Source organism: Danio rerio, chromosome 1 (genome assembly GCF_052040795.2).
Source record: "Danio rerio strain M-AB ecotype USA chromosome 1, GRCz13ab, whole genome shotgun sequence".
NCBI classification, from domain to species: domain Eukaryota; kingdom Metazoa; phylum Chordata; class Actinopteri; order Cypriniformes; family Danionidae; genus Danio; species Danio rerio.
Genome location: NC_141021.1, coordinates 36,164,954 through 36,181,206, shown reverse-complemented (window position 1 = coordinate 36,181,206; position 16,253 = coordinate 36,164,954). Strand labels below are relative to the sequence as shown.

General features: G+C 36.0%; 1 protein-coding gene across 12 annotated transcripts in view; it reads right to left on the bottom strand.

The window, feature by feature from the left end:
* Positions 1-763: 763 nt before the first annotated feature.
* Positions 764-16,253, bottom strand: part of dhrsx (dehydrogenase/reductase (SDR family) X-linked) — a 100,506-nt gene continuing 85,016 nt past the window's right edge. For 8 of the 12 annotated variants that reach the window (XR_015941902.1, XR_015475459.1, XM_087234961.1 and 5 more), the window contains one exon: positions 764-2,810. Coding sequence is in view for 7 of the 12 variants with exons in the window: in XM_087234961.1 (XP_087091087.1) it covers positions 2,628-2,810 (183 nt within the window). In the remaining 5 variants the exon portion in view is untranslated. 12 annotated transcript variants of the gene reach the window in all.

Genomic DNA, 16,253 nt, shown 5'->3' with positions numbered 1-16,253 from the left:
AAGCAAAAGAGAATAAATTATTAGTTGAAATCAGTAAAAAAGATAAAACTCAACAATGTCCTGTGTTGCATATGCAGTTGAAGTCAGAATTATTAGCCCCCTGTTAAACTTTATTCCTATTGAAATATTTCCCAAATCACATTTGATAAAATTTTTTCTTCAGAAGAAAGTCTTATTTGTTTTATTTTGGCTAGAATAAAAGCAGTTTTTAATATTTTAAAAACCATTTTAAAGTAAAAAAATATTAGCACCTTTAAGCTATATATTTTTACGATAGTCTACAGAACTTTAAGCTGTTTAGAAGTGAACAGAAGAATACACATTAAGCTGTATAGAAGTGTGTTGAATAATATCTAGTAAAATATTATTTACTGTCATCATGGCAAAGATAAAATAAATCAGTTATTAGAAATAAGTTGTTAAAACTCTTATGTTTAGAAATGTGTTAAAAAAAATCTTCAATTAAACTGTATGTATGTATAACTGTGCATGACTGACCTGGTTAGGAAGTATTAGTGAGAATTAATAATTTTTTAGTAAAACGCCTGAAACGAAGGATAAATGTAGCTATTTTAATTCAAGTTAATAGAGCACATGGATCGTGTGGCTTCTGCACAGTGTCCTTGAAATGGCAATTGACTAGCCTTGCACCATTTATAAAACCCACATGAAATAAATTGGATTTTACATCTCTCATTTTCATTTACACTTCATTCTTACCAGTACATTAGTCAGAGAAAAAGGCAGAAAAAACAGCCACTGCAACAGGGAGATCAGTGTTTTTATTTAGACAAGAGGAACTCATTCACTCTGTTTTCAACAAGAGCTGAAGATGAAACACTTCAGAGTCTCCTGGCAAGATAATGCTACTCTCTCTTTTTTCCATCTTCTCCTCTGTTTCACACACACAAATGACAGAAACATTGGGCTCATTCACAGTGCATGTGGCTGAGGAGCTAAGTACGCAAAATCCTCTTTGCACATTTTGTACAGAGACAGTTTCTCTGTTGATTTATCATCAACAATTTTGGTTGCTCCAAATATTATTCATTTTTTTCTCAGCAACACGACCGTATAATTAATCTATCGGATCATTGTTATCTGTGCACGGAAGTTAATTATACTTCCTATAATGCTAAATATATTATAATACAGCAGCACTTCCATTAGTGCGTAATTACAGTACCATGAGCAAAACTAGGCGATAATAAAAGCTAATTCGCAAAAAGCAATGCAAAGGGGTCAATATATTAATCTCTCGTTCACCCCAAAGCTTCATATCCCGTTGGTTGGATGACACAGAGAAGGAACGGAAATCGGGTCCATCGCATGATGGATGCCACATTAAACACACGGGTGACAGGCACAGTTTGACACCAGTACACTGAAATTAGGATTTAACAGGTCAAAGTATCACTTTATCCAAAGCAGCCAAAGTCAGGACAACACCTCCAAGTTATCACAAACACCAGCAGGTAGAATTGTTACTCATTTTTTTTTTACAGTACTTGTATATATTGATATTCATAAAGCGACATCTTCTGTTGAAAAACTTGCAAATTTTTCAATATTTCAAGACTCAATCAGCTATTGCACACTGACCTCGGATAAATACATATTTGAAAAACCAAAATCAGGAAAAAGCTGCAATATATTCAAAAGATAATACTCGACAAGTTTGAATTTATAAAATATGTGCACATATTTTAAACTATTCTCTTTCAAGGTCTGTTCAGAAGCAAGATTTTTAAAAAATACACTACAACTACATTGTTACACAGTGGAATCACAGATTCTGAGCACGTCACAGTCACGAACAGAACAGTTGGACGAAATATTCCCCGTAGGGAGGAAAAAAAGTGGATGAAGGTGAGGCACCTGGCAGGAGGGCAGCCGTCGCTTCGGTGGAATCTTCCAAACACAGTATTGCAAATTGCACGGTGGAGGAATGAAAAATGAAGGGCTCAGACAGACAAATGTTTTTCCCCCTTAGCCCTTCTGCAGTTTGTGTTTAGGCAATTAGATGCGGTAGGCAGAGGGAAGAATGACACTGACTGATGGGCAGAATAACCCAGTGTATGAGCCACCGAAGATATACAACTACACTAACAATGAAGGACACAAAAAGCCGAGCACAGAAACCAAGAGAATCAGACACAGGCTGGTATTTGCCGAGTTTCGAGCGCTTGAGATTTCCCATATAATCCTTTTATCCTTCCATTGTTGATCAAATCCAACAGAAAATCAGTGGAACAGCCATTGCGATGGTCCTGATTCATTAAGCACCCAAAAAAGCTTGGCGGAGAGCAAGATAGAAGATTATGAATCGAAATCATTGTTTTACCTGCTTCAGTCAGGAGAAAAAGTGTCTAGAGAATTCCAGAGTGGAGAAAAAGAGAATTTTAGGATGAAAAAAACAAAAACAAAAATACAGCGCATTTGTTAGCATCGATCACACACTGATGAGGTAAAGTCCTTGGGAACTTAAAGGATGGCTTGTGTTGACACTGAAAAAGTAATTAAAATAAACTAAACAACACTGGACGGTTTGGCAAATAGGGATACTAACCTGTTAACTTAAGGCATAGACATATTATGTAGATGATGAATTTAGTACTAATGTTCTCTCAAGTCATTTGGAGTCCCACAAGAGCACAGCTTTGTTTCCACAGCTTGGTTTGTAGGCGTTTGTCATAAGACAGTGCTGAGGACTCAGTCTTTCGGCCGTTGTACAGATACAGTCCTCCGATCCCCTCCAGCTCAGAGGCAGCTGCGGCGTAAATAGCCGTGGATGCTCCTTCTGCAGGCGTCTGTGGATGGACAGGAATCAGAGATCAAGACAACACAGCTGTGCACAAGCTAAGAATATTTGATCAGAGGTGGATATACACTAGCAGAAAAGGGCAGGAAAGATGTTGCCAATTCCTGGAATATAAACGCTTATTTGTCATTTCTGCTGGTTGACTTCACTTGTCCTTGTACGTGACAGTAATTGCAACATTCCTCCTACAGCGTGTTTGCAGTTGTTGTGGCGTTCTTGCATCTGTGCTGTAGTGGTATTCTCGGCACTTGAAGTCTAACCCTAGTACTTGACATGTATTGGTAGCTGTAAGCTCAAGTAATTGCCACTTACATGAGCACTGTCTTGGAAGTTTCTTTGGTAAATAAACTGGAGGCTAAATAATAGTACAAAGGTTTGTAGAAGTGTAGTGCTTGGTGCATTATTTACAGGCCCAAAAAAGAATATCTTAACCCATTTTGTGCCTGTTTTGTTAGCAGATTAAAAGAAACTTATATTAAATATTTTATATATATATATATATATATATATATATATATATATATATATATATATATATATATATATAGTTGCAATGCAAAAGCCTCTAAGTACTGTCTGAAATGTTCTTCTAAAATGAGCATTGTTTCTCAGCCTGCAATGTTTATGTTCGGTTATTTCACTTTAAAGAACCTACTCATTAACATAAATGTGAAATTACTGAATCTACACACAGAATCGTGAGAATCGTTGAACTCTTCACATGTTTATGAACTACTGTGTAACCAAGAAATTTTAATTTCTGACATGATTCTAAACTTGTAGGAGTTTCTTTCACACAAACACAAAATAAGATATTTTGAACAATGCTGGAAACCAACAGCCATTGACATCCATAAAACAAACAAAATAAACGGCTCTGTTTTAAGAATCTAAGCCAGGGGTGTTAAACCTAGGCCAGGAGTGTTAAACTCTCGGAGGGCTGCAGCCCTATACACATTTTACTTTCAACCCTGCTCCAACACACTCACCTGTATGTTTCAAACAAACCTGAAGGACTTATCTAGTTAGTTTAGGTTTATTTAGGGTTGGAACTAAACTGTGCAGAACTGCAGCCTTCCAGGAACTGAGACACCTGTGATCTAGGCGCAAAGTCCAAAGCGCATGATGGAAAAGCATTAGGGTCGTATCCAAATCCAATTTTTATATTTTAAAGATGGATAAATATGCTCTGTGCCTGGCGCATGGTCTAACAGGGTTGTGCTTATTCTCTTAATGAGTTACGGGTGTGTTTTCAGCATATTGTACATTAAACCAATCAGAGTCTTATTTCACATTCCCTTTAAAAGTCAGTTGCATCCCGCCATGGTGCATTCGCTATTTACATGGCGGACTTTGTAAGTGGAAAACTGAACGCTTCATTAGCGAGAGACCATCTGTATCAGGATAAAGAACGAGCATCCTCCATTTGGCTTCATTACTTTCTCTTTACTTTACTCCTTTACTTTGATGGATAAGGAAACTGTGTTGCACGCACTCCACTGAAAACATCTATTAGCCTACCCATTTATTTTAGTTTGTTAAGCACAAAGATTTGTTTCAAAACTATGTTTAAATTCAGTTAGAATAAATGAACAATAATAGCGAAGTGTGGTCATATCCAAACACACATTCTATTCTTATGCCCCATATCATGATTAGTATGTCTACAAAACCTGACAGGTGGACAAATCTAAAACTCATTTTTATTAAAACAAATTTAAATATGCAAATAATAAATAATACTGCTAATTATAATAACATTATACAAATGCAGAATGTCATGAATAAACTAAAAGAAAAAACCCAGAGTGGAGGCATGGAGGCAGTGAATTTTATATTTATGTAGTAAATAATATTTTTTGTAACATTTTAATCCTTAAAATGTTTTCATAGGTAAAGATATTTGTGTATTGTTGTACACTCTGTGTTTTTTAATTAATGTGTAAGGGGATTTGGACCTGCATAGACACATAACTAACACGCTCTGTGCTGTACTTCATAGTGGCCTTTAGAAGGTCAGTGGTCCAGATTATTTCAGTTGCTTAAAAATACCAACGCACCAACAATGCGCCTAACACACCTCCTTTTTAGATAGGCACACCTATAAGTCTACAAATGTCAAATTAATTTGCTATTTAAACAACATGGTGCATAACTTGAAAATTACAGTTTAGCTAGTCTGAAAATAGCAACAAATCACTTCAATCACATCTTGCACCTTATTGCCCATACTATGGAATTCATTGGCTGCTGCTTTCCGACATTCTTCAAAATATCTTCTTTTGTGTTCAACAGGAAAAAGAAAGTCAAACAGTTTTGAAACAAGTAGAGGGAGTACACATTCTAAAATTATTTAATTTCATGGGTGAACTATTACTATTATACATGCATTGTCATCAGGTCACTTCAAAAACTTTCTTTGGGGTTTTTATTATACTGTAATGCCTTTTTGTGCTAATTTAATTTAATTTTGTTATATTTCAATTTGCATATAATATAGCTACACTTACAATATTGTATATAGTAATATAGTCACCTAAGAATTATAAGGTTCTATCTGACATTTTTGTCAAAATTGAGTTATTGACATATATTTATTAAATGGCAACTTATTTACGTTATGGCATATATTTTTTATAAGTTGTTTATAATTTAAGACTTTTTATTAAAAAAACAAGTGTTACACACATACTGTTTGCTATGGAATGCAAAAGCTCAATATCTCAAAATCATTCAGAATGCAGATAGGACCTTATAATTCCAAGGTGACGATATACTTGAGCATACATTTGTTAATTTACAGATTTTTATTCTATATTTACTTATTTTTTTTAATTCCGTACAGTGTGGATAATTCTGACACAAAAACAAATTCAATTTATGTGTAAACATACCAGGCAAAAAAAAAGCTTTTCTGATTCTGTTTCTAATCTGTCTTATTTAGTAAATCTGGCCTCAAATTCATAGTTTCTGCTAATTGTATGTCTGACGTACTTGCGAAGAAGTACATGACCTTTATAAGTTAAATTTATTCAGAATTTACTGAAACTTTTAGAAAATTCTGTAGAAAAAAAAAAACCTTATCTCCCTTTTCATGAGTTAAAGTAACTAATAACTGCCTCGCCATGTAATTTAAATGTACAAGTAAGAATAAGCATGAACTTAGTTTCATAATAAGTTGTCAGGATACTGCTACTTCAGTGTTGTTCATTCTTATTTTGGTGGCAGAGTCCAGACACTAGTCCTGTCTAGTCTAGCAAGTTTTCTTGAGTCAAGCACACATATTTTCTGTCTGCCTTTGTATGAGCACCATCGTGCACACTGTATTGGTGTGTGTTGTATCGTCTGCTGCATGCTGTTCTATTCTCAGCACCTCTGTGTAGTTGGTTTGGGTTGGCGCAGGGATTGGAATATGCACATTGCATGTATGAGTCCATGGTAGATGTTTTTATTTATCGTTTACTCGTGTCTTGTATTCTGTCTGTGTTGCCATTGTTGGTTGCACAGGGTCTGTGTTTACAGTTGGCCATGTGCTGTTGTTATGTTATGCGGTTAATGAGTTCTCACATTGGCTGTTTGTTTCAGTCCTGTTTTACGTGAGCACATGGCTTGTGTTGTGTCTTTGTACATGTGCTCTGCCGTCTATTTACTTGTCCCATCTGTGTTATCCTAATATTTATCATTATGTTCACCTGCCCTCTTGTCAGTTTATTGGTTTGCTTTCCCTATTTTTTTCTCCCAGTGTGTCTGTCCTCTGCTGGTCAGTCTTCAATGTTTCTTTGTCATCTTCTTGTGTCTGTTATGTCAAGTCAAGTCAGTTTGTCATAATGTGTTTGTCCCTCACGAGTTGTTAAATTTTTTTTTTGCCTTTTATATTAAAAATATTTTTAATAAAGTCCTTAAGAAACTACAACTTCTTTCCTCCACCCCAAACCATGACATAAGTATTGTTGATTGTTAGTCCATGAAGCCTTATGCATGCAAACAAACTGAATGATATTGTAAAGTGTATAACCTGTGTAATTAATTATAAAAACACAGACACCACTTTACCTCTGCATAAACTCTCTAATTACATTACAACACAGCAGCAGTTCCATTAGTACACAATTATAGTATAGTACTAGGAAATGATAAAAACACATTTCAAAGGCAATGCAAATGAATGATGGAGCCAGGTGGAGTTGTATTACTGTAGTTGTGTGCTGTTGTCATGTCTGAGAGATTTTTTACATTTCTTTCCAATTTTTTTTCAAGAATTTTAAGTACTCTTAAGAGTATTTGACAGCTGTGGTGAGAAAACGTTTTTAATAATTATACAATATACTGTCTGTGGTCATATTTTATTAAGACATTACCCTAAAAATACAATCTTTGTCCACCTAGCATTATTTTAGAAGTTTTTGCTATTGGAAAAAGTTATGTTTTTGTTGGCAAAAACGTTCTAGGTAATAAAGGCTTGTATTTACAAAGGCCCTGGAAAAAGTAGTGGCAAGCTGTCAATTTGACTGTTATGTCATATAACTCTTTTGTGTCTTGTAATTTTAAAGGTGCAGTAGGTGATTGTCTTCAGAAACATTTTTGTTGTGCTGGTTAAAAGTCTCTTCACATTCCGATCATGATGACTGAAGTATATTATCTAAATGTATTTATATGTATTTTTCTATACTGGGTAAAGCATAACATTCAAGAGTTCCTACTTAGCTGATGATTTATTATAAAGCTTGTTTGGCGTGCTGTCCCAGGAGAGAGCCCTGGGCTCATAAGATCCTCGAGCCCGGGGCTCCCTCCTGTTTGCAAGGCGAGAGTGGAGTTTGAGCTCAGGTAGATCTCGAGAACTCCCCTGCCATAGTAGCTAATGAACAGATAGTGATTGCTCATAAGAGATAACTACTTACTAGGAGCATGTCTTTGGTGCCGATTCGGATTAGTCGATTAACTTAAGCTGCATGTTGTTGGATGGTGGGAGGAAACTGGGGAACCTGGGGAAAATCCATGTGAGCACAGGGAGAACGTGTAAACTCGGCACAGAAATGTTGGCTGGCTTGGTAAAGACTAGAACCAGTGACGTTCTTGCTGTGAGGCAACAGTACTAACCACTGGGTCACCATGCCACCCATCTTGGAAAGGAGGAGAAGTAGGGGTGGATGGGGTGATACTTCAAAATGAAGATGGCTGTGATGTGGAACTTAGGGTATCTATAGTGGCTTAGGAATTGTCTGATTAGTGAATCATAAATTAGGACTGGCCGCAAGCAATCATAAGCATGTGAACCTCTCGAAATTGGTTTATAAATAAACTTCACTAAGACTAAAAAATGAACATCCAATTAAAAATTGTCGGGCTGACAAGTAACTCGTTTACGAGGTAACTCAAACTGTCAATTTAAAATTGTATTTAATGCCACTTTATGCAGATAGATACATAATCTGCGCATGCACATGAAGCATGGCTATCTATAGTTTACAGAGAGTAGCATCAGGCAAACTCTGCAACCTTTACTCCTTTCTGAAAGACCAAAATGGCCTTGTATCCATGAAAAGAAAGATAAAAAGTTTCATTTTCTTGTCGGCTTAGTCCCTTTATTAATCCGGGGTCGCCACAGCGGAATGAACCACCAACTTATCCAGCACATTTTTACACAGTGGATGCCCTTCCAGCCGCAACCCATCTCTGGGAAACATCCACACACACATTCACACACACACACAGAAACACACACACACTATGGACAATTTAGCCTACCCAATTCACCTGTACCGCATGTCTTTGGACTGTGGGGGAAACTGAAGCACCCGGAGGAAACCCATGCGAACGCAGGGAGAGCATGCAAACTCCACACAGAAACGCCAACCGAGCCGAGGATTGAACCAGCGACCTTCTTGCTGTGAGGCGACAGCACTACCTACTGCGCCACTGCATCGCCCGCTTCAGACAAAACTGCAGAATCAAAACTTTTCTAAATCCTAAAGCAATATCAGAATTACGTTTGCATGCTGAAGTAATACTTTTAGACAGGACAGTATGTTTTAAAACAATATTAGCCACGCAAAGCTTATGAAAATTGTGGTCTTATTTATGAATGGGTTTATATGCACGGAACAGTTTTTCAGCCAAAACATCCGGCGAAAGATTGACTATTTTCAAGTTCATGGGGTATCCTTTACAGCACCTAGAATATATTTGGTTAAATTACCCCAAGCATTCGTTTAGTTGTTCAAGTGTAAAAAGAGATGAAAACAAGTGTTTTGCGAGAATCAGAGAGCAAAATTGAAAATGAAACGTAACTGGTTCTGTTTTTAGCACTCCTTTTTTTTGGATCTGGTTGTTATTTAGTTTTATAAGCAATTGCAATTACAAAAAAAAAAAAAAAGATTTAATTCAGCTTAAAATTATTACACATCAACTTTAAACCTTGTATTTCCACATGTGGCTTTGCAGCCTCAGGTTTACACCCATGGTGCTCTCCAACTACCATGGTTAATTATTCCTCCTACTTTCCTTCTAATTGCAAATGTATTGGCTCGCATCCATATCTGAAGATCTAAAAGTGTGGCTACACAGTTGGTGAGATTGATATGCAGACGGTCAGTTGGACTATGACCTCCAGACGGATCAATTACACAGGACAGCCGATCTTCTCTAACTGCGGTGCCAAATTCTACACTTCAAACAGCTCTCTTTGAGGCCAGGCAATTGGGGTTGAGCACTGTTTTTCTCTATTTTAGATCTCTTTCGTCTGCTGGAATGTGGATTAAACTACAGGAGCAGAAGGTTTCTCTATAGTAAGAGGAATCGATACAGCACAAAGAGTATGAGAAAAGCTTAAAGCTGTTGGGATTGGGCCATATGGAACTGTGTGCTTAAGGAGACATGGAGCAAAGGCTGTGGTATAAAGAGGCTCAGAGTCATTTTACAGGTGTAGGTGCAACATTTAAATGGTATATACAGTAAAGATTTTTTCTCATACACATTTGTCAAGCATGGCTATAAGTGAGTAAGATTGCTTTACTTTAGTTACCTGTGCCTGTCTGTGTGTACTGGTTATGGTAGTGCTTAACGTGGCCTATTCACATTCATAATTCGTTATTAGTTTTCTCTGAGTTTAGGGGTAGGATCCCTCTGTGCCATGGTGTCCCCCAGGGGTCAGTACTTAGCCCACTCTTATTTAGTATTTATTTATTTATTGGACACATTTAGCAAAAAACTAAGCATTGGTTATAACTGCTGCACTCACGACACACACATCTATATTAGTACCACTCCTAATTTATTTGCTTCAATGTTGACACTTAACACCTGTTTGGTGGAAATTAAAGCCTGGATGCAGCAAAAATATCTTACATTAAAAAGTCCCAAAACTGAGATTCTATTGATTGACACCCCTTCTAATGTTAATAGGTGTAGCAATTTTATGCTTTCAGTTGATGGCTCTCTATTGTCACCTTCTTCGCAGGTGCGCAATCTTGGCGTACTTCTTGATGCTCAACTTAGCTTAAAATCCTATTTTAAACATTTAACAAAAACTGCTTTCTTTCACCCATGGAACATCACGCGCATATACGACCCTTTCTTTCATCACCTGATGCTAAGAGGCTTGCCCAATAATTTATCATATCTCGATTTTTGTAATTCACTTTTTGGGGATCTACCAGCTACTGTAGTTCTCTCAGGACATTACAGCACATTAAAAACTGAGCTGCATGTCTGCTGACACACACATCTTTATGCCATCACATTATCCCTGTACTTAAAGAGCTACACTCGCTGCCGGTCGAGTCATGCATTGATTTTAAAACCCTGATTTTAACATGCAAAGCAGTTCATGGTTTGGCTCCTGGTTATATCTGTGATTTGGTAAACATTTCTTTTTCCTTTCACTGTTTATGCTGTTTATTTTGTTCTAGCCTCATTGGAGACTTAACACTATGGAAGGTAAGCATTCTCCTACCATGTGCCTAAAACAGGGAATGCTTTACCTACTACCATCAGGACATTTAAGACATTGCTTAAGACTCATCTTTTTAGTATTGCATTTAATCTTTAAGGATTTCTATATATATTTTTTTAACTATTTTTTGTTATTTTGTATTTTTGTTGTTGTTCTATTGTTCTGTAGCGCTTTGAGTTTAAGAAAAGCAGATTACAAATAAAATTTACTATTATTATTATTATTATTATTATTATTATTATTATTATAGGATTCAGGTTTAAATATTATTTAGCCACTGTGGGGTGTTTTGGAAGAGTGAGTCAGGAAAAGTTTTCCTTCGCCAGCATCACGTATTAACCTGGCCACTATTCTGCAAGAAAAAAAAGCTCAAAATCCCTCAGGCCACTGTGCAGGACTTGTATCTGTCATTTTCAAGATGAAGTGATGCTGTATGGGCTGCAAAAGAAGTCCCTATGCCATACTAACATATTACCAACCCACTGTGGTCTAAGAGCAGGCATTTCAGTTTTATTGTCCAACCTCTGTATATTTCTTATTTCAATTTACACTTCTATTTTTCATACCCGTTTTCATAAAACACAACAAAAGTCTGAATAAAGACTGTAATTATGAAAAACACAGAATGAAAAGTTTATATCTAGCAATTCCTTTTTTAAAGCTATAGGCCAAATTTATATGGCAACATTTAATATAGTTTAGATCTTTTGTCACTATGACCAGCATTGTGGTGTGCCCTAAAACAAACATTTTGGATAGCAGATTACAGAGTGGAAAAAATGTCCATGGCAGTGTGGATTTAAAAAAAACCAATGTATTGGACACGTTGACATTACTGGATCATGTAACCAAGGCAGATCCCTGCACATGTAAGAACTGCTAAGAACAACAACATTACAAAGATGTGATTGTGCTGCAGGCACTGCTAAGTTTATTAACACCATTACAACAAAACCTGCTAATGGTGTATCAACAAGATGACCAGCGGAGACACATTACACTTACGAGTGACAGATATTTTTAGATATACGTGCATTCACCATCATCTAGTGTTTATGTCTGTACTCAGCGCACTGAATATGAAAAAATATGAATAATAATAATATGAGATATCTTTAATATTTGTGTCATATAACCCACCCTTAATGGTTTGGTGAAGTGCTTTGAAATGTGAAGTTTTTATTATTTTTGATGTAATCTCAACTGAAACATGAAGACAAAGCAGAACATCTAGTAGCCCCTCCCCTATTAAAAAACAAATGCCAATAGTTTTACATTTTTATCACAGCTCTGACAGTGAGAGCGGTTGGCATAAAGCACATCAAAATAAAAGAAACGAGAAGCATCTTGAAGAGGGTGGGACATGTCAGATACTAGAGGGCATTTGATTGGTCAGAAGATGTATTGAGAAACTGAAGTATACGATGATGTCAAATAAATTGATCCATTTAGGCAGAAATGACAAACTGTAAGCTTTTGATGTTGAATGTTGGAAAAAGGCAACCATTGACTTCCATATTCTTCTTTCCGCTATGGATGTCAATGACTACCGGTATTCAACATTCTTCAGAATATCTTCTTTTGTGCTTTTTGATTCACAAGAAAGAGCAGTTTTTTTTCATTTTTGAGTGAACTATTCCTTTAATATTTTATATACAAGCATTTTTATTCTTTTTTTTCTGACAATCCGAAAAGCTGTCAGGTGGTGAAAGAGAGGAAGAAAAAGGAAAACAATCAGTGTGAATGTAAATCAAGTGCTTAAAAGTAAGCATACTTCAGTTGTCAAGAGTATATTTGATTTTCAGAAAATATGTCTTATCTCTCTCTTTCTCTGAACACAAACAGCTCCAAAAATACACTTCAGAAAATTGACACGCATTCAGTGTTGAGGCGGTGCACAGCCAGCGCTCCGTTTCAGCAAACGAAACCTATTTAAACACATCATTATCTTACACATTTTTATTTTATTTTTTATTTTTTATTTCTGCTCTTGCGTGAACCTTCCCATCATACTTCTCTTTTCGTCAAGTGGTGAAAAATCGTTTTCTCTACAGCGGGTCGCTTATCTATTTTAAATGTCTTCACCTGTCTAGTCATAACAACATTTTGCCTCAAGACATTCATAATTTGTCATCTTTTCTTTTAAACACGTAGAGCAGACTCTCCTCTCTGAGCCCTTTAATTTCTTGGTTTTCTACAGCAATTCCTGTGCCGCATACATAATAAAACGCTGTGAACCGTGACTCAACCTGACTCGAAAATAAGCAAAAGGATATTGCCGGGCTGATAATGATCACAATAAATCAATATCAACACACCTCAGCTCAACAAGTGAACGAGTTTCACGGAAATTACATTTGTATTCAACAGATCACACATGGAATTATCTTTTATAATACAAACAATTGTCCTTGAGAAGAGGCTAAGGTCATTAGGCATTGTTACGATTTTCATAGGCTATACCTTACTTTATCTATTATTGAGCATGGCCAAAGAGATTTGTTCATTCATAAGAATGAATGATATAAACGCCCTGACAGTGTGAAACGATCCTGTGCTGCTGTTTTAGTATTCTGATCATCTGTAAAGCTGCTTTGCTCAAACTCAGCTGAATTTAATGGGCTAGAGAGGATGACAGTAAAACAGCCGAAAAAAAAAGAAAGAAGCAATTTTGGGTCATTTTGAGGCAACACATTAAAGCTCAAACAGATGTGGGTTATTGTATGGGTGGCAAATAACATATAATGGAACATAAAGAGAGTGAAGTCCAAAGGTCGCAAATACATTTTCACATTCTGAAACAACCATATATACTGTAGATTTTATTGTGTGTGTGCATGTGTGTGTGTGTGTAGTGATGTGTGTGTAGTTCACATGCAAAAACCTCTAAGTGCCATCTGAAATTTCCATCGAAAATGTTTTTCTCAGCCTCCTTTGTCATGTTGAGATATAGATGTATATACAGTTGAAGTCAAAACTATTAGCCCCCCTTAGATTTTTTCTTTTTCTTCTTTTTTAAATAATTCCCAAATAATGTTTAACAGAGCAAGGAAATGTTTACAGTATGTCTGATAATATGTTTTCTTTCTTTAGAAAGACTTATTTGTTTTATTTTGGCTAGAATAAAAGCAGTTTTTTTAATAGTCTACAGAACAAATCATCGTTATACAATAACTTGCCTAATTACCCTAATCTGCCTAGTTAACCTAATTAACCTAGTTTATTTAAATGACACTTTAAGCTGTATAGAAGTGTCTTGAAAAATATGTAGTCAAATATTATTCACTTTCATCATGGCAAAGAAAAAATAAATCAGTTATTAGAAATGAGTTATTAAAACTATTACGTTTAGAAATGTGTTGAAAAAAATCTTCTCTACGTTAAACAGAAATTGGGGAAAAAATAAACAGGGGGTCTAATAAATCAGGGGGCTATTAATTCTGACTATAACTGTATATTCATTCACTTGCCACTATATTAGGTAGACTTTACTAGTACTTGATTGGACCCACTTTTGCCTTCAGAACTGCCTTAATACTTCCTGGCATAGAGAAGGTACTGGAAATATACTCTGGTCCAAATTGACAACACAATACTCTGGTCTCATTGGATTGAGTTCTGGTGACTGTGGAGGTCATTTGAGAACAGTGAACACATTGTCATGTTCAACAAACCAGTCTGAGATAATTTGTGTTTTATGACATGGCGCGTTATCCTGCTGGAAGTAGCCATGAGAAGATGGGTGCACTGTGGTCATGAAGGGATGGACATGGTCAGCAGCAACAATCAAGTAGGCTGTGATGTTGACACAATGCTCAATTGGTACTGATGGGCACAAAGTGTGCAAAGAAAATATCCCCCACACCATTACACCACCAACAACAGCCTGAAGAGATAATACAAGGCAGGATGGACCCATGCTTTCATGTTGTTGATGACAAATTCTGACCCTACTATCCAAATGTTGCAGCAGAAATTGAGACTCATCAGACCAGGCAACCCTTTTTCAATCTTCTGTTGTAAAATTTTGTAGAGCCTGTGCAAATTGTAGCCTCAGTTATCTGATCTTAGCTGACAGGAGTGGCACCTGGTGCGGTCTTCTGCTGCTGTAGCCCATCTGCCTCAAGGTTTGACATGTTGTGCATTCAGAGATGCTCTTCTGCATACCTTGATTGTAACAAGTGGTTATTTAAGTTACTGTTGCTTTTCTATCAGCTCAAACTAGTCTGGCCATTCTCCTCTGACCTTGGCGAAATGCCAACTGACCCGGCCGATGCTAAAACCAGCAACCTTCTTGCTGTGAACCGACAGCACCAACTATAGCGCCACCACTTCGCCCTTCAGTCATGTCTTTGAAAGAACATTTTCATTGCGGTAAAAAAACTGCTGGACAAGTGAAGCATGAAAGAGGTAACTCATACACAATTATAGGCTATATTGCAAAAAATATATTTATTTTTAGGGGAATGCCTTAAAAATAAGACATATTGTTTTACATGAATAGTTAGAATGACCACTCTAGAAGTTATAATATTCTGGTGTCTACAATGCAAATATGTCATCAAAACATTATTGTTCAAAACATGCCTGATGCTAATGTACACATAGGAAAAACAACAACTAAGTATAACAGTTTTATTGATTTGATTCTTTTGATGCAGAAAATTGTTTGTATGTTTTTACTTTTGCTTTCATTTTTATCCACAGATCTGAAATCCAAGAGGTGTAACAAATATTCTTAAAAGATGAATCACATCTGATTAACACACACACAGACACAGACGCACATGCACACAAGCATACAAACACACACGAACACCTTTGAAGCAAAGAGACAAGATAAATCCAATTATTGTTAACCCTGACACAGCAGCTCCAATCCTTTAAATTTCAGGATGAATTCCAAAAGATGAGACAGATGTGGAAGAAGAAAAGAGAGGGTGAAAACACTGTCTCCGAGGATACACTGCACTGTCACAATGCCTTACTGCAACATATTGGGGCAGGTGGGTTTGTCATAAATTGTTGTCAGTCAACAGGGCACCTTTCACAACAGTGTTTGTCAGACGCTCAAAAGAGTGTTGAACATACCAACATCACTCGATACTGAAAATGTACAATCAGTATGTAAATGAATGTATGTATGTATATATATATATATATATATATATATATATATATATATATATATATATATATATATATATATTAGTGCTGTCAATCAATTAAAAAAAATTACTAATTAATCGCACCTTTTTAAAAAAATAATCACGATTAATCGCATTTAAAATACTGAAACTTGTAATTTTGGCTATTCAAATGTAAAATTAATGTACACGCAAGACAAAAACAATTTAAATTCAAAATATAATTGTTTATTAGAATTAAATTTCACAATATAATTGTGTAATAGAATTTTTGTTAACTTGTAAGACAGATTTCTTCATGTAAACAACATACCCACAATAAACCATCAAGATC